Below are 19420 nucleotides of genomic sequence, written 5' to 3'. Positions count from 1 at the left end.
AACAAGTCAATTGCAATGAAAGAAAGGGGAGCTTGCAAATATCTCTCTCTCTCTCTCTCCCTTCCTCTCTCCCTCTCTTTCTCTCAATCCTTCACGTTGGGAAGAAGATGAAGAGGAGGAGGTTTGAGCTTCTTTCCTGCTGCTGATTGTCTTCTGCTACGGCGGGAGATGGTGTATGATCCACAAACTGCGCGTCTCCCCTTGTTTTTTGGACTGACCGCACCGCACCGCGCCGGGCCTCAGTGCAGCCGTCTCCCCGTGTCGGAGCGCTGCTCTGCGTGGAACATGGGGGAGCTCGGCTCGGTGCGCTCCGGTCCAGGTGAGCTGTGCCGCTGCTGCTGCTGCTGAGTCAGAGGCTGGAGACGCATAGGACAAACTGCCTTTGCGCGCACGTAACTCCACGGTTAGACACTTAAAAGAACAAAACAAAAAGAACAAAAACAAAAAATGCTCCAAAATCGGAAAACAATCAATAAATAATTAATAAATAAATTAGAAATCTATGCACGGAAAACGGCCGAGCATATCATCTCAGGTATGTGGGGGGAAAAATGCGTAAAAGTTGGATTTTTTTTTCGAGGATTAAAAAGCGCGTGGAGTTGATGGTTAGCTGCGCTGAAAACTCATTCTCTCTTCGCCGCCTCTCTCCGTCCGGCGAGCAACAAGCACACGCATCTTCCCCCCGCAGCCGCACACACAAACTGCGCACACTGGTCCCTGCGCTTAAAACCTGCCCTGCCTCAGAGCACTGTGGAATAAACCCTCGCCTCCTTCTCCGCAGCCGATTGTCTCCCTCTCCATTGCCTTAAAGGTGCAGGGGTGGGGGGATGAGGGGGCGCACAGCTGAGCCTCTGAAGGTGCGTTTAGAGACAAAAAAACAAAACAAAAAAAATCTCTCTTGTTTTAACAGAGGTGGAGGATCAAGGTGTCCCACTCAAGAGAGGGGAAAACTGCATTAACATAAGCAGGAGAGAATTAGCCAATGCAGGACATCCTTCTGTGGTTCGCTGGTGCTGCTGTGGTGTAGCAAGCTGGAGGATGGATGCTGAGGGAGGCAGGGAGAGGGAGGGATGGAGAGGGAGGGGTGTAGGCTACACCTGACTGGATACGGTGTAAGCATTTGGTGAGGGAAAAATAAATGCTAAATTATCTTAATTGGAGGAGATCAGATCCTGTCTTTTAATGTGTTTTCTGGATAATTTATGAGCCCTGGGGGCATTTTGGGGGACTCCTGACAGCCTCTCGCCTGCATTCATTAATTGACCTTGACAACTATAAGCAGCGACCCCCCCAATGCACCAGGGGGCATCAAACAGCGGCCATGTCAGACATCCACAGCCCCCTTGCATGAGTTTGCCCCCCCCCCCCCCCCCCCCATTCTAGCCACACAGGAGGCGTCAGATTAATATGTGAAAATTTAACAGTGTCAATATATCTCATTTAAATGAGGTGTGACCTCCATAATAAAATGTATCATTGAACAACAAAGCTGAATCTGCAGATTTCTTTCATGATTATTTAAGCAAACGTGAGTGGAACTTGGACACAATACATTTTGAATCGAGCTAAAAATCCATGTTGTGTCTCTCAGACACAGTGTTGTGATAACAAAGTCACATTGGCATTTTATGCTGAATTTGAAATGATTTTGTTCAAGGCACTGACACGACGGTTACTGCGGCGACATCCGCTGCCATGTGACTGTTTGAATCTAGCATGGCCCTTTTATGTTCAGATACAGTAGCAGACGAGCCGGGCTTCAGCCCCCCATGCCCAGATACAGGGTCTGTCTCTTAGACTGAGCGTCCACATCATAGACCCCGCACACGAGTGTGCACCAGGAATACAGGAACCTGTCACTGTCTGTCTGGGCCCTGTGTGGCGCTTCCAGCCAGGCATCCCCCAAAATAAAACAGATCATTATCGCCGACGCCAACCATCCAAAACCAAAACAGCGGGATTTTGTTTTTACAAAATAAAACAACATTTTTGTTTTTCTTGTTTGTGTAGAATTTGCCTAATCCCCCCCCCCCCCCTCCTCCCTCATCCTCCTCTGTCATTCTCCCTGGCTCCAAGCAGTGAGGGGGTTTGTTGGTCTTCCAGCTCTGGTGCTTATTGTAAAGTGCACGCCTCCTCCTCCTCTACTCGATGCTGTACATTGCTGGTCAGCAGCCTGGCACTCTCAGCACCCCTCTACCCTTTAAAGTATTATTAGAAACCAAACACATTTTGCTCCAGTTGCAGGCGGTGATAGTACCTACTTAGACTGTCTGCAAAAAAAGAAAAGTTGTTTAAATATTTGGATTACATGCAAAACAGTAAAAAAAACTCAGACAATCATATTTAATTGCTAGCAAATGCATGAGACTGAGCGAAATCCAAACAAGTAAATGTAAGGTATTTACAACAGACAGTCGCTGGTTTGTGCTGTTGACCAAACACACACACACACACACACACACACACACACACACACACACACACACACACACACACACACACACACACACACACACACACACACACACACACACACACACACACACACACACAAAGCAGAGAGTACCAATTAACTTGGCACTGACCCATTTCTTCACCAGTCTTGTTGATTCATTGCCTCTTTTTTTTTGTCTTGTTGTGTCCAATCACTCGGCCATATGGTAAATGATTCTCTTCAATGTTTATCCCGGTGGACCGTTTGGGCACGGGGATTGGATTAAAATCACTGCTCTGCATGGTCATAAAGAACTCAATCCCTATTTCTCTAATCCCCGCTTTAACTCCATGATATGTTGTGAGGTTATGATCAAATCAAAAGGTATTATCCTCTTTAAACCCTTCTGTTATTTAAATGTTAAAACCTTCCCAGACATTTCTGGGACTTCTGTTTTCGCACAGATAAAGAGGTGTGCTTCGCTGAAAAACAGTTCAATGTACTTTTAAACTGCTGCATGCTAAATAAATTGAAAGAGTAAGAAATTACAAAGAGAAATGACAACTTTGTGAATGTTTTCAAGTTTTGAACAACTTCAACATCTGTAACAAACATTATATTGTTTCATAAGGGATGAATACTTCTCCAAAGTATTACAACATACAGTATGATGGTGAATTGAATGTGCTTACACACTGACTTAAGGTGTTTATTATGCAGTTATGATGCTCCACACTGCGGTTTACTGAGAACACATGTCATGCTACCTGAATACATTTCTGGTGTTGGGGTTTCATGTGTTGTCTAAGAATTGTACTGAGGCTAAGAGTCCGTCATGCTAGCAGTTCTGTACACAAGCCTGCTTTGCAGTAGCTACATGCTAATGTTGCTCACAGTGACAATGATGTTTAGCAAGTGAAATGTCACTTGTCAAGTTTATTTTCCACTGGGGACTACAGGTGTATATTCTTTAATAAAGATTTATATTGTTCACCATCATAGTTTAGTGTCTTAGCATTCTAAGAGTTTCCTATTAGCACTAAGTGCAGTCGGGGCTGATGGGAATGTCAATAGTTTTGCAGGTATTTGGTCATAAACTAAAGCATTGGACAAATTATTTTGGTGCTGATGGTTATGGTCAAAAGTCAGACTTTTGCTGCAGGTGCTGCAGGAGAAGTAACGGGATCACCTTGGATACATCGTCAGGGATTGATGAATGTCACACCAATCCACCCGGTTGTTGTTATAGGGATGTTTCATAGTCTGGAGCAATGTGGTGGACCTAACCACAGACACTGCCATCCAGATAGAGACTTGTAGAATAAAAGTGGTCAGGGCCCTATCTTGACGGAAAAGGATCCAGGGCCTCCCGTGGTGCAAAAACAAAAATAATAACATAATAGCAGAGCAAGAGTCTGTTCAATGTATCCTCATACAACGATTTGTATGATATCTTACAAAGAGTTACTCCTCATTTTTCATGCGTTTTCCTATGAAAGACAGCAGCAAGTGTCAATTTCTGCTCAATACATGCATACGGTCTTTCCAAAATAAAACTCCGTCTTCACAGGAAACTCAGTTAGGGTTAGGCAACAAAGCCACTTAGTTAAGTTCAGGAAAAGATCGTCGTTTGGGTTACAATGACCACAGCAGTGCCCTAACCAATTACAAAAGTTAAGTAACAGAAACCTCCACATTGACTTTTTCGTTTCACATGGGGAACGAGCAGCTGTCTCCTTGCCGAAACATGACTGTTAGTTGGACCCATCCACCTTACTTCAGCAGGTCTTTATACTTCCTCGTTCATGATTACATGGATAATATACAGAATCATTTCGTGGGATATCTAGGAATTACGGCGCATTACATTTCGTTAGTAGAGCTACGAATGCTGAAAGAGACCAGCCGGGCGTTTGTGCTGTGAAATGGTGAACTGAATATGGTTGAATTAATGGGTGCGTGTGAGGAGATCAACAGGAAGACAGAGAACAAGTCGCGGTTTCTTAGCCTGCTTGCTTTTTGTGGTTGTAAGCTAGAACTTTTAGCCCAAATGCCATTTTCCACCAATTGTAGCAAACCACATAACACCAGAGAGACAGAGCTGCCAACCGGCATTAACAGCTGTTACTATGCCCCCCCCAATGATTTGTTTGTGTGGACAGTTTTGTTTAGTTTTAACAGCCAACACTTGTCCAATGTGCTCCAGGCACTGAGGATTTCTGATGATGTATAAATTAAACCCGTTGGTGGTGGTGGTGGTGAAAAGCAAAGGGTGAAGGTTTACAAGAGGGTCGGTAATACTGTGAGCAAAATGTGATTACAACAGGAAGTCTGTACTCATTAATAAACACAGAGACCAGAGCAAGGCCTATTAAAACCCCACACAGCACATATTGTGGCAAACAGTTGTCAGGTTTGGTAACTACATTACAGCTGTAATGAAAAGAGAACAGAGTTGTGAAGCTGCTAGTCATGCAGGCAATCTCTAGACAGGTTTATATTCTTAATACAACACTTTATATTCAGCAGTTTCAAAATAATGTTCAGTAAAGCTATTTGTATATTAATGTTATCATGTTTACTTCAATTACTCTGTGAGATTTAGGTTTGTAGCAGCTCATTTACAACATAATGTATGCACATTATAATCATATCCATTCATCTTAACTACAAAGAGCTGAATACCCCAAGGGGATCTTTTATGGCTCTTATTAACAAAATACTCTCAAACACTTTGATGATATTCAAACAACTCAATAAAATATATATATATGATAACGTCTTAAAAATGACCAATTATGGCAGGTTCATCTCAATGTGCGACTCTTAAGGAATAAGGGAGCTTTGTTGCCCTGGTTAGATGCTGAATAATTTAAACCACGTTACGAGGTAGAAATGGAGGAACAGTAGTCTACCGTACACCCTGACACCCTCATTTCATTAGATCATCTTTGAATCCTGCTCTCTGCCCATAAATTCTGAACGGAACGTGAGACAAAGTCACAATTCAAGTTAAATGAGTCGACGTGTCTCCAGAATAAAGAAATGTAGAAAAGGAGTTCTCCTTTCAGAGTAAGACCTTGCCATTAGAGGGTGGAAAGTGCTGTGTCTGCTTGAAAATAAGCTATGTGCGATACGCTTTCCACTGAAGGTTACACAAAAACGGATTGAGCCTTGGATACTCTAACAGTTGATATCATCAATCTGTTGATGTTCCTCCAATCAACAAAAAGACACATCTGCAGCATTTGTGCTGTGTTGCTGATGGAGAATTATTTCCATGATCTATGATGGATTTGTTGCAGAGTAATTGATGGAAAAAGCATGACATGATGGGACCATGAATGTATAAAATTTCATGGAAATCCATCTAGTGCAGACCAAGCGTTGGACGGACTGACACCTACATTTACAGATATACTATGTTGTATCTTATATACTGCAATTACAGTCAGGATTGAGAGAGTTATTTAAAAAATGTAATCCGATACAATTACTAATTACCTGTTAGGAAATGTAATCATTAACCTATTCCAAGTATCACTATATAATAGTAATGCAATCGGATTACTTCCAGTTACTTTCGGAATACCTAAATACCAAGACTCTAAAAAGATGGCAAAAATATGATTTCTCAATATTGTGATTTTATACATGTACTGGAATTTATGGTGCTGCTAGACGACCCCATTAATACAAGTGCATGCCTCCCTTTGCGTTTCTGACTGCAGTAAAAATGTTTTTGAAAAACTAAACGCCACCAAATATGGATTGAAGCAGAGTACTTCATGAGATAAAAACAAGTTTGAATTTTGGAAATGATCTTTGTTCAATAAATGTTGGCTTTTGGACTGAGGGGTGAGACAATCACAAAGACAACTGAGCGGTGCGTTGCTCACTGTGTGTGAGAGCGAGAGGGAAAGGAGAAGGTGGTCCAAACATGCCATGTTTCTGTTAAAAGATTAATCATTAAAATGTTAACGTTATAAAGGACGTTTTAAAGTTTTCAGTACAGCTCTACAAACTTTATTATGTTGGCTCGAGATAAAATTGTCATCGTCTTTTGATGCTGGGATGTCTTTTGGCAAAAAGAATAAACGTGAGAACTGAAAAGTGCACAAACCATCCTGCTTTGTGATAACTTGGACTGTACTGTGATGTTGTTCCGCTTTCCTGCTTTACATATTTTTTTCACTAAGAGGGGCCACATTGCCTCCCTCTACCTGACAGCTCCCTCCCTAATCTGCCTGTCAATCACAATGTACCCTAAATCATACCCTGCTTTATGGTCTGTTTGACTCTAAATGGGACCATAATTGCAAAATGAACATGCTGTATGGAAGAACTCATGTTCACGATGTTTACTGAGGTAATAAATCCAGAGAGAAGTAGGTTCGTTTTCTCATAGACTGCTATAAAATCGGACTTCCTCGTACCCTAATACGTAACGTCGTTCTATGTTAATCCCCAAGCCTGTAAATAGTGTTCAATAACATTCATTTCGAAATCCATCAGAAAAAAACTGTGTTGGACATGTCTCAATGTGGCATCATGCTCTATGTCTGTCCACTTATCCATGGCATTAGACTATAAGACAAACCCAGAATTATGCTGTGCTTTCAGTTTTAACATATTTGTCTTCCTTTTGTTTGTTGATTGATGACTGGAGCGCCAATTTACTCCACAAAGGCCTTCACAAATGATTCCACTCTGCCACAGACGCAAGGACTTATATCTACTTTTCCTTATATGTTAGCTGCAGTAGTCCAAATATGCATCATTGTTCTTTTTAGGAATAGAGAACTATCGTAATGTCTGGTAAAACCCTAATGTTCCCTCTTTGGTTTCCATAATCACCTCGCCTTGTAAGGCAGTGCCTAATTGAATGGACAGAGCAGAGCTCCTTGATGGCCAACCTTAGCGGATCTATACATTGATCGCACTCATTGACTACTTTGCATCTCTCGGCTCAATGCACTCCTGTCCAGTCCTGATTGAATGGACAGCAGGGTCATCCAGAGGTAATTCTAGGATTCAAAAGATTTTAAGGAGCAAAATTCACAACTGGCAACTGGTATTATTGAGGCGCTGATTCATTAAATTCTATTGTGTACGTACAGGACATTCCTCTCCGGTTTATATCTTTGGAGTGTTAATCCACAAAAACTGGCACAATGGAAGTGAACTTTATTAGGTAGAAATGAATGCACAGTTTTCACATGCTACATATAGCAATGACTTTAAGATGTTTATGATTCTAATAAAATAGTTTGGAATAACAAGTTGCGATTGACTTTGCTTGTACATTTTACGACCACTAGCCTCAAAACAATTGAAGCATGAAAGAGAAACGTGCCTGTCTGTCTTCATCAGTCCCGCCCCCACATGCCATATTGCATATACAGTTGTGTGAAAAAGTGTTTGCCCCCTTCCTGATTTCTTATTTTTTTGCATGTTTGTCACACTTAAATGTTTCAGATCATCAAACAAATTTAAATATTAGACAAAGATAACACAAGTAAACACAAAATGCAGTTTTTAAATGAAGGTTTTTATTATTAAGAAAAAAAAAAAATCCAAACCTACATGGCCCTGTGTGAAAAAGTGATTGCCCCCTAAACCTAATAACTGGTTGGGCCACCCTTAGCAGCAACAACTGCAATCAAGCGTTTGCGATAACTGGCAATGAGTCTTTTACAGCGCTGTAGAGGAATTTTGGCCCACTCATCTTTGCAGAATTGTTGTAATTCAGCCACATTGGAGGGTTTTCGAGCATGAACCGCCTTTTTAAGGTCATGCCACAGCATCTCAATCGGATTCAGGTCGGGACTTTGACTAGGCCACTCCAAAGTCTTCATTTTGTTTTTCTTAAGCCATTCAGAGGTGGACTTGCTGGTGTGTTTTGGATCATTGTCCTGCTGCAGAACCCAAGTGCGCTTCAGCTTGAGGTCACGAACAGATGGCCGGACATTCTCCTTCAGGATTTTTTGGTAGACAGCAGAATTCATGGTTCCATTTACCACAGCAAGTCTTCCAGGTCCTGAAGCAGCAAAACAGCCCCAGACAATCACACTACCACCACCATATTTTACTGTTGGTATGATGTTCCTTTTCTGAAATGCCGTGTTACTTTTACGCCAGATGTAATGGGACATACACCTTCCAAAAAGTTCAACTTTTGTCCCGTCAGTCCACAGAGTATTTTCCCAAAAGTCTTGGGGATCATCAAGATGTTTTCTGGCAAAACTGAGACGAGCCTTTATGTTCTTTTTGCTCAGCAGTGGTTTTCGTCTTGGAACTCTGCCATGCAGGCCATTTTTGCCCAGTCTCTTTCTTATGGTGGAGTCATGAACACTGACCTTAATTGAGGCAAGTGAGGCCTGCAGTTCTTTGGATGTTGTTCTGGGGTCTTTTGTGACCTCTTGGATGAGTCGTCGCTGCGCTCTTGGGGTAATTTTGGTCGGCCGGCCACTCCTGGGAAGGTTCACCACTGTTCCATGTTTTCGCCATTTGTGGATAATGGCTCTCACTGTGGTTCGCTGGAGTCCCAAAGCTTTAGAACTGGCTTTGTAACCTTTTCCAGACTGATAGATCTCAATTACTTTGTTTCTCATTTGTTCCTGAATTTCTTTGGATCGCAGCATGATGTCTAGCTTTTGAGGATCTTTTGGTCTACCTCACTTTGTCAGGCAGGTCCTATTTAAGTGATGTCTTGATTGAGAACAGGTGTGGCAGTAATCAGGCCTGGGTGTGGCTAGAGAAATTGAACTCAGCTTTCCAAAGATGTGATAAACCACAGTTAATTTATGTTTTAACAGGGGGGGGCAATCACTTTTTCACACAGGGCCATGTAGGTTTGGATTTTTTTTTTCTTAATAATAAAAACCTTCATTTAAAAACTGCATTTTGTGTTTACTTGTATTATCTTTGTCTAATATTTAAATTTGTTTGATGATCTGAAACATTTAAGTGTGACAAACATGCAAAAAAATAAGAAATCAGGAAGGGGGCAAACACTTTTTCACACAACTGTATGTAAGTGCCCTAAGCTGAGAGGTTATATTTGACAAATCTTAGCAAAGTAATTGAAGACAAAACACATTAAGAAATGCATTACTTGGCTAGAGATAGTAACAAGTATCAAAACAATAGTTTATTGAAATTGATTATAGTTTGGCACAATATTTTAGGTAATATACCAACAGAAAGTAACACTCTGGACAAGTACCTTCTTAGGCTTGATTGCACCAACAAGGATTCATTTAATCTAAGATTAGTTCTAATCAGAGTTTTGCAAAACTAAGTAAATCCAGATTTATGCTTACTTACACAATTTAAATAAATGAATAAATACATTTGCCTGCTTTAGGGACCTAGTAAGTAGGCTGTAAAAAAAGAAAGGAAAACCGTGACTTTCAGCCACTCTGTATTCAGTAAACATTACACATCGTTTGCTAGCTAATCAAAAAGTCAGTCAGTTAGCCAAACGTTAGTCGTGATGGCTCAGCAGAGGAACTTGCATGTCTTCTCCTTGGTGAAAAAACTCTTTGGCCAAATTAATAGAGCAATATAGTCAATTAATAGAAGATAAAATGGACAAACAGCACAATAAGTGCAAGGAAAATTTCGTATTTTTATGTACAAATATGTACGTAATTGAATCATTTCAATCATAGATTTTATATAATTACCAAAAGGAAAATCGAGATGTTCCCACCTAATATTATACGATATTTGCTCTAAGTTGGACCATGACTTGCACTGATTTTACAACAATTTTGATGCCTTGTTAGAAAAATACTGAATGTTGAGCTTGATGAACTTTTACATCCATCTATGAATTCACTGATCATCTGGAGACGTTTAGTATATATTCCATAATTTGGTGCAATATCGGATCGGATGAGTTTATGTTTGTGCTTATCTGAATGAGACTTTGATACTACATTGACTAGATGTATCTGGGAAGCAAGAGGCTGGTTGACTATCATTTACAAAGCAATAGTAAACATTTGAGTTCGACTCTTCTGGTCCGTAACTGTCCAACATGGGGTGGCAGTGTTGCTTAGTAACCACAGCACATGACTGACCTTATCAGTGCGGTCATAAAAATGTATGAAGTCCTTTTATTCATTTTGCCTTCTGCTCTCTCTCTCTCTCTCTCTCACACACACATTATTGTGTATCTGTGTGTGTGTGTGTGTGAGTGAGAGACAGAGAGAAAGCAGCAGGGTGGTAATGAAGGGAATACCTGACACATGCCACAGACTGCATCAAGCAGCATGCAGGGAGTGAGGTGGGGTGACAGGAAAATCAGCAGCCACAAGCCACACAGGAAAGCAGCAGAGGAGTCAAGTGTGAGAGCAGCTTCGCATTCACTGAAATATCTTCATCATGCCAGATGAATAAAATAATACAAGGGATGCAGATTTAAAAAACATAATGATATTTGGATTATGCATTGTGTAACCTATGATCTTGTTGTTTTCAGTATCACATCACTGTGATCTACTTAGTTGATGTAAATCTGTTTAGTTTACAGTGTCTTAATCTGGGTTTAATCCCCAGAACATATTTATGGAACTGACGAGGTATTATGCCGTGGTGGCACTGTGTGTGACTGTGCAGGGTTGTTCAGAGGCCTTTACGAGCTGATGATTCCACACAGGACCCTAAGAACCACGTCTGTCAGCTCATTGACACAGTATCACAGCGACTGGCTTCCTCGCAAAGTGCTGCTCGGTTGTTCCCACAGGGAGCACAGATGTTAGGCCTCGCTGTTGCCATCTTGTTTGCCCCGACAACATCTGCACAGCTGTGTTGTCGGCTGCCACGCACAGACGGGAAATGCCACAACCCGCTCTTGAACTGTTGACAGCTAGGGGCAGGTCGGCACAGATGGCAGAAGGGGGTGTCAGGGGACTGGCACCGGGTGGAGGAGACGGGGGGCGGGGGGTTAGGCAGGTAGAGACTGTGGCTCCCATCTGGCCTCGGTGATGGCACTCTGCCCCGGGCATCTTCGACGTTTACGCGACAGAAAGCCTGTCAGGAGTTGGAAGTCACCTTGTGCAAAACATTGTACTCTCTGGGCGGTTTCAATGGAGTTGAAAAGGGGGGGGGGGGGGGACGGGGGCAGTGAAATGGTGCTCCGCCTCTCGGAAAATGGTCTGATTGGATATTGCAAAAAAGACACCATTTTGCTTGACTTACATGAAAATATTACCATATTATTAAATATGTTTCTCTTGGAAGGTGTGTTTATCCTTTGACTAATCTTCCATAAACTTGATCCATATTATTGTGATATTTATTTGGAATAGAAAATGAGGTGAAAATATATGCACTTAGCATTGTGCCTGAACGTTTTTCATGACTTAAAATCATGTTGTTGAATAGCTGGTCTGCTTTGAGTGACCTGACCAGCCCTCCTGTCAAAGTCATTTTCTCTCGACATTTTCCATGCTGGAGGTGGATATTCTTGGAGGGGGTGCAAGAGTTACCTGGTGGAAAGGCTTGTGTGACCCTGGGAGCTCTGTTGCCTCGAGCAATAGCTCCTGGTAGGGTCTTCCAAGGCAAATTGGTCGAAGGGGAGGGGCCACACTAAGAGCAATTGACAGACCCCAGGGGAGGGTGATGACCTAAACCTGAGTGGACTTTTGTGCTAGTCGTGGATGGGCCATAACTAACGCCACTTTAGAGCATATTGGGATTCATAAGTGTACTTGGTACCAGAGTACCGTATGCCAAAAATTGCCGGATGAACTTCATATCATCAGATCTGCAGCCCTATGTCCTGAACACTGATGAAGAATGGAGCAGACCTGTCAACTGATCACCACCTTGTGGTTAGTTGATTCAGACGGTGTGGGGAGTTTGCCGGACTGCCAGACCTGGTAAACCCAAACGTGTAGGGAGGGTGAACTGGGAACGTCTGACCGATGCACCTGTCTGGTCCCCAACTCCCACTTCCAGAAGAATTTCTCATGCATCCGGGGGAAGGATGGGGATGTGGAATCTCAATGGGTCAAGTTCAAAGCCCTTATTGTCTATTTCTGTCCGAACCAAACCCGAGTCCGAGAGAGCAGTAACCGAGCCCGAACTGAACTTGACGGACAATTTGGACCGACCCGAATAAGACACAGTTGACATAAGATTAAGCTGAAGCAACAGCTGATAAGCGCACATACCCAAAGGTCCATCATTGTTATTTATTTCTACACTGTACTTTTACTAAAAAATAACTTCAAGCACCATGTCAAGTCGACCAAAACCAACCTTGGCATCATTTGTATATAGTTATCCAAACCCCGTCGGTTATCCACGCTCTGTTGAGGAGGCGGATGCTGGGAGGCGAGAGGAGCTGTGGCTTTGGTGGTTACCAAAGCAAAAGTCGGGTGTGGGAGGATTTTAGGGAGGCTATGGAGGAGGCATTAAGTAAGTTCTGGCTAACCGCTACATGACCCAGGAAGGGAGAGCAGGGCTTGCCTCATGCTGTATTCAGCCGGAGAGGAGAACCAGTAGTGTACTGTCACCACAAATGATAGATATACTGCTTTATTTGACCATGTTTTACAACTGGGGTCTCTAAGAGCCCAAACAGATGTAATGTGTATTTTTCTGTGTAGAATTAAACTAAGATGTGGTCAAAGAACATGTGCTCTAATAAAGAAAGTCAATGTTAAGGGCAACGTATCTGAAAATGATCAAATAAGAATACAATGTACAGAATCCTAAAATTGCTGTACGTTGGTTTAGTCTGTAATTAAAGTATGTTTTGTGCTTTTGGGTTAATCTGCGACCCTCGTGTTTTCAAATGCAAGACCTTTCAGCGCTTTAGAATTAAGCTGCAGACTTCCCAAGACCCTCCCCAAACTGAATCAATCAGACTAGAGAGGCCGATTGGGCAGACCTGCAGATCACAATGGCTGTTGACTGCAGCATGGGGCATCGCCCCGTAGGGGCTCAGGGTTTGACCTGGACTTGCTGTCCAGGGCTTGGGGCCAGCACAGAAGAAAAGCGCTTTACGGATGGAGCATGTGGTCAGGTCATCTCTTCTCCTTCTCTTCACCCCCTTCACCGCTCCCCCTTAATCCCGGCCTGAAGCTCCCTCCCTCCCGTCCTCATCCTCACCTCACCCTCCCCCTCCCCTCCGTATCCAGCATATCGCGAGGAAATGCCAACAGATGCCCAGTGTCTAAGACAGGCATTATGTTCTTAGAGGATGTCCTGGTAATTCTGGTTGTTGCCAGGCTGCTGATTATTACCACACTGTCTAGGAGTGGTGATGATGAGAGGCAGCATAGAGGACAACAGGTAGCCATCTCTGCTGGCTGGGTCACGTGGCGCTGCAGTCTATGTAAAACAACATCTTCAAGACCCAGAGGGGACATATGTCTGTTTGTAGTATATGACGGAGTGATGGGATTAAAATTCAGGGAATAAAGAGATATATGCAATACACATAGACAGACAGAGTGTTAGATGAGTATAGTATAATTGTTATTAGCATTAGTAATACTAGCAACACTATCCAGGGGATAACTAAATGGTATTCAGGGGTATCTAAATGAGAGTGCACCAACAGCAGCGTTTAGTGTTGTATTTTATAACATGTTACTCATCAAGAATTTAAAACCGGAGGAGCAGGACTTCATTTGCCATAAGAAAATGTGTCAATCATGGGGACTCAGGGAGAAAGTGGTTTGTCAGACCCTAAGGGGGCCACACTGACCTAAATACAAAATTGTCAACAGCAATCCTACACTGACCAACCAGAAGCGAACACTGGGGACACAGACATTTAACTCTGCAAATACCTCACCTGAGAATTAAAGGCTTTCTTCAATATTTCACAGGACAAATTCACCACCATTGTGGTGTACCACAGCAGTCCACAAAGTACAGCTGATGCTTTATGTGGACAACATACATCTATTTACGTTCATTAAAGAACATGGTGTCAATGTACACGGAGATCAGGTTATTATAAACTAGCTGGCTTATTTGGAAATCCTTTTGTTATTCCTCTTGTTTACTTGTCTGAGGGGTTCAGACAGATGTTTTTGCCTTATTGTTATTGACATATGGTTTTCACATAAAGGGTGAAGAGAGATTGTTAAGATTAGAGTTTAACCCTTCCAGCAAAGAGGATTTCTCTCCATTCAGCTCATCAGTGGTGCTGAAGTCATGGAGTCAGTGAGGACGGATGCCATCATGTGGTCAGGGGGGGAACACAATATAAGACTGGAAGTCAAGCTGCATGTTTGTTGTTGTTAGTTTCTTTACATTGGGTCATTTACATTAGAACCATATCGAACTGCAATATTATTAGGTGGGTTTCTGTAAATTGTCAATCTTCTCTAAATTAATAGACAAAACTGTGAATGTATTGTGTTCCTGTAACATAAAATATGTTTAACATTAAGTACTTTGGATTCTTCTTCACAATTGTATATCAAAATGCAGCGCTGCTGATTCAAGGATTGATGCAAGCAGTCAGTAGAATCATCATATGTTACTTCAGTTTGGTCATTTTGTTTCCGTTTTGCGTCCGTCTTATTTGACAATTGAACTGAACTGACTAACTGAAGGGCATGACATTGGCTGGGAGTCTGTTACGCTCTTGTTAATTTATGTTAATTACTTTTAACCACTGCATATTGCAGTCTGTAAGGTAACGGAGTACACCTAATCAAGTACTATTGTCACGGGGCATGATGAGGACTCAAGCGCAGACAGTCAGAGTAGGGGGAAAAAAGGTCTTTAATAGTTCACAAACAAAAACAGGTAATCCAAGGACAAGACAAAAGACGAGGGGAAAAATCCGGCAGGACAAGGCAGGGCAGACAGACTGGGAAACCGGGAACAGGATGAGCAAAACGGGCGGGTAGGGAGGAAACAAACACAATGATCTGGCAGTGAGTGAGTGAAAGACAGGGGTTTAAATAGTGAACTAGACAGAGTGAACAGGTGAGACTAATAAGCTGATGAGGTGAGTGTGACTGGCAGGTGCACTGAATGAACTGATTAGGTGAGTGAGGAGCTACAGAAAGAAACAAAGACACAGAACACACAGGGCAAAGCCTGATCGTGACAACTATACTTCAGTGCAATTTTGAGGTACTTGTCCTTTACTGGTGTAATTCTATCTTCTGCAATTTTATCCTTCCGTTGTTTTTACTCAACTACATGCTGCTGTTTAGTATGGACGACTTGTTGGAGTCACTAGTTACTTTGAACATCTTTTTTATTTGTACATACAATAAATTAGGGCTGCAGCTAACTGTTATTTCAATGTTGACAGATCGGATTGACAGAATGATTTTTTTTGTCCGAAAATAGTGAGAGTTCCCAAAGCCAGGGCCATACCTATACTGCCATTAAGGACACTGAGGTCTAGTATTTTGGAAATCCAGCAGTTATAATGACATTAAGATTGCATTATTACACATATTGGGGTTTTAGGCTGATTGTCATATCAGTAGACTAAATTTGACAGTTTTTAGTATCCAGCATCCATCAGGACTACATACCATAATTCGACAGTCAAATCAATAAAATAAAATATATATTCAATTAACAATTATATAAAACAGAAAAAAAACATTTGAGAAGCTCCAACCAGCAAATTTTTGTTGTTTGTACGTGATTAGTGATGTTGATAATGAATAGAATATCAAATAAAAAACTGGCAAATCATTTTTGTTAATTGACTAATCGATTAATCAACTTATTGTTTCAGTCCAACAAAAGATATGATCAGTTTATAAAATAGGATGCACTGTTATAGATTAAACCACCCAGGAGTAAATTCAATAGTTCAAATAAACTTTGGTTCAAAGAGCTTTAAATTTGGTTTAATACAGTAATATAAGCATGTGTGCTAATACTGTAGGCTACATACTTTTACTTAAAGGGACAGTGTGTAGGCTTTAGTGGCATCTAGCAGTGAGGTTGCAACCAGCTGAATACCCCTCCGCCCACTTTCCCCTTTCAGAGACTGGTTACATAAACCGTAGTGCAAAACCGTGCTAACACCGCTCGCCCCGCTCAGAGGCCATCCTCACCATGATAGCCTTAAGAGCAACCGCAAGGAGAAAAACGGCAATATCACAGGTTTGCACTCTCTGGCTCACGTTACTGCAGTTTCACAAGCGTGACGGAGAACTAAGGTGGCCTTCAGGTAACATAAATATGCAAAAGGCTCTCGCCAGTGTTTGGTTTGTCCGTTCTGGGCTACTGTAGAAACATGGTGGTGCAACACGGCTGACCTTATGTAGATATGAAGGGCTCATTCTAAGCTAACGAAAACACAACAGTTCAGGTGATTACACACTGATGAAACATAGTTAGTAAACATAGTTTTTCCTAAAAAGACACATGATATATATGATATGATGACTTTCCACAAAAGTGAAGAAACTGTAGTCCTCAAGTAAAATATGAATTTAGAAATTAGACTTATTATTGACTTAGATTATTGCACAAAAAAAAGAAAAATCAAAAGGAAATTTTCCTTCACCAACTCCTGTACCTCTCCTGGACTTTTGAGAATAGTGCTGACTACATGACCTTTGCTCTGTGTATAAAAGCTGTGCACACAAGTACATGTGTTGTGAGCTGGGCTGCACCCGTAGCTCAATACTGGTTGACCTACAAAACCAGTGAGAGTGCTGATGTTCATCACAACCGCAGGACCCTGGTGTGTCGTAAAGACTCATGCTGATCTGAGAGTCTATGAGGCTTGACGCGTGACATCGACCTCGCGAAAGAAAGGGGGGGGGGGAATAAACATAGCACTGCCCAGTAACAAGGGTTCTCTCCTCATTGGCTGCTGAAGAACGTTGCATTGATCATACTCTTTGTGCGAAAAATGACACATGTGGTTTTGATCCACGCACACGCAGGATTACAGTAAATGCTCACACACTCACACACAGCAGCTTGTGAGTGTGCATGCACGGCCTGAGGCTTAGACGTGCACGGACACACACTCTTTCAATGCATGCGTGCGCACAATTACAAGTACACACAATTCTCACTTTCACACACTGACAAAGTGTTGGTGAGAACTAGGGCAGAACCACACCAGTAAGCCTCTTTTTTTACTTAAATATCCTCAGAGAATTCATTTTTCCCCCTCCCAAGATTAGCACTTAGCTCCTAGTAACAGTGCTGTCATTTTGTTGTTACTCGTCACCCACCATGGTTCATACTTAATGTCAACACTGTTTCCTCTTCAATAATTGGCTGCTTTTTTACAACAGCACGGATGCTTTTAACTAAGGGCATTTATTTAGGCTGAAAATTCAAATAACATGGACATTGTTATTATATATATTATATATAAAATGTCTAAGTAATAGAATAATTGCAACTGTTTTATTAGACTAAGAGTCCAAAACCCAAAGACATTCATTCTTTTTTTATTTTAAGTAATTCCTCATCATTTTAGCTCTAAAAGACTAATATATATATATATATATATATATATATATATAGCATTCATTTTGAGAAGTGTAACTGTTGTGATCACATGTGAAGATACTCATATTTGACAGTTCAAGAGATCAGTGGCTAAAATGTGTGTGTGGGCTTTTATGAAAAATAGACGTGATTCAAAGTTGCAGGATTCCGTTCATACATATGAAATATGTATGAACGGAATGTTTTACAGAAACTAGACACAGGGCATGAGGGGGTCCTCTGAGTTTTAGCTGACCACATCACTTCCTGATATTCTTATTAAAGCCTCTCATGGCGTTGACAAAACTTGAGACACTGATCCAATAAAATATAAATAGAGCTAAAGTTATTTTAAACTTTTCACTTTAATGCTCATCATTTGGAATGTTCTTGTTTATCAATCAATGTCACAATGTAAACCTTTACATTACTGTGAACACTCATTACAGTCTCGCTCCACTCTAAACCGTGGGTACGTGTTGTTACTTGATGTTGTCGTGCACACTGCGCTTAATTTTTTCACTGATTTCACGTTTATCTGCTGAAGAGGGAAAGCTGCTCTTAAAGCATTTCTAGAGATGATCTTTAACCAATCTAAAAATGATTAAATCACTTACAAATCACAATATGCAAACAAAATATATATAACTATAAAATATCATTAACGACAGTTGTGATTATTAAGTTGTGGTTTTTTCCCAAAACTACCGTTTGATGTGCCAGGCTCAAGGTGTTTCATAATTCACAGATACACATGAGGCAGCAGCCAGACTTGGCCTACAGTGTCAAAAGGCTGACTTTTATCTGTAGGGAAGAAAAATCAGCCTGGTCATGTTTTAGTTTCATCATTTCTACATCTATGGTTCTATAAGGAACCACTTATGGTTCTAAAAGGGCGCCGCCATAATGGATGTCATTATCACTGGACCACTCTCAGCTTCTTTATTGTTTCATGTCTATTTTGCCGCCCACATTACTGACACCCTGCTCACTGCTACCAACCAACCAGTCTGCAACTGTAAACAAACAAAACAACTACATCTTAAACAATCAAGGATCTGCGCAGGCTTTGAGTTTGCTTCTTTTTCACAAACCACTGTATATGAAAAACCACAAAGGTTTCAGTGAGAAGTGTGTCAGAAGCAAGCAATGCTTGAGAAGACCTGATCTTGTGCTTTAGAACGTACTACTCTTTAGTAAGCATGACATGAGGTCATAAAAAAAGAGAAATGTTACAGAAGTAATGTCACCGATCAAGAGGACTGCTACAGCAGCTCTGCGTGAAGCTTCCTGGAACACAGATTTAGTATCATCTCCTGAGCTGGGTACCGAGAACAATATACAGAACCTGTTCTCACACACAGAAGCCCAGCACGCCTGATGAGAGCCAAATGTGATCACATGCAGGACCACTGGGCACCTGCCCTTTCATGTCTGCAGTGCGTTTTGCCATGCAACTCTGAAGCTACCCCTTTAGCTGCAACAGTGAGTCTGGAGAGCTAATTTGAGGATCTGGTGAAA

The 19420-nt window shown here is 41.6% G+C and overlaps 1 protein-coding gene across 1 annotated transcript in view; it reads right to left on the bottom strand.

Moving 5' to 3' along the window:
- Window positions 1–239: 239 nt before the first annotated feature.
- The window catches only part of tmprss2 (transmembrane serine protease 2), a 32302-nt gene continuing 13121 nt past the window's right edge, over window positions 240–19420 (bottom strand). The window contains exon 13 of the mRNA XM_076101351.1: window positions 240–356. Within this exon, the coding sequence (XP_075957466.1) occupies window positions 240–356 (117 nt within the window). The remainder of the gene's footprint in view (window positions 357–19420) is intronic.

The sequence above is a fragment of the Anarhichas minor genome, unplaced genomic scaffold (genome assembly GCF_050575085.1).
Source record: "Anarhichas minor isolate MPS153535 unplaced genomic scaffold, ASM5057508v1 ptg000027l, whole genome shotgun sequence".
NCBI classification, from domain to species: domain Eukaryota; kingdom Metazoa; phylum Chordata; class Actinopteri; order Perciformes; family Anarhichadidae; genus Anarhichas; species Anarhichas minor.
This window is presented reverse-complemented; position numbering and strand designations above follow the sequence as displayed.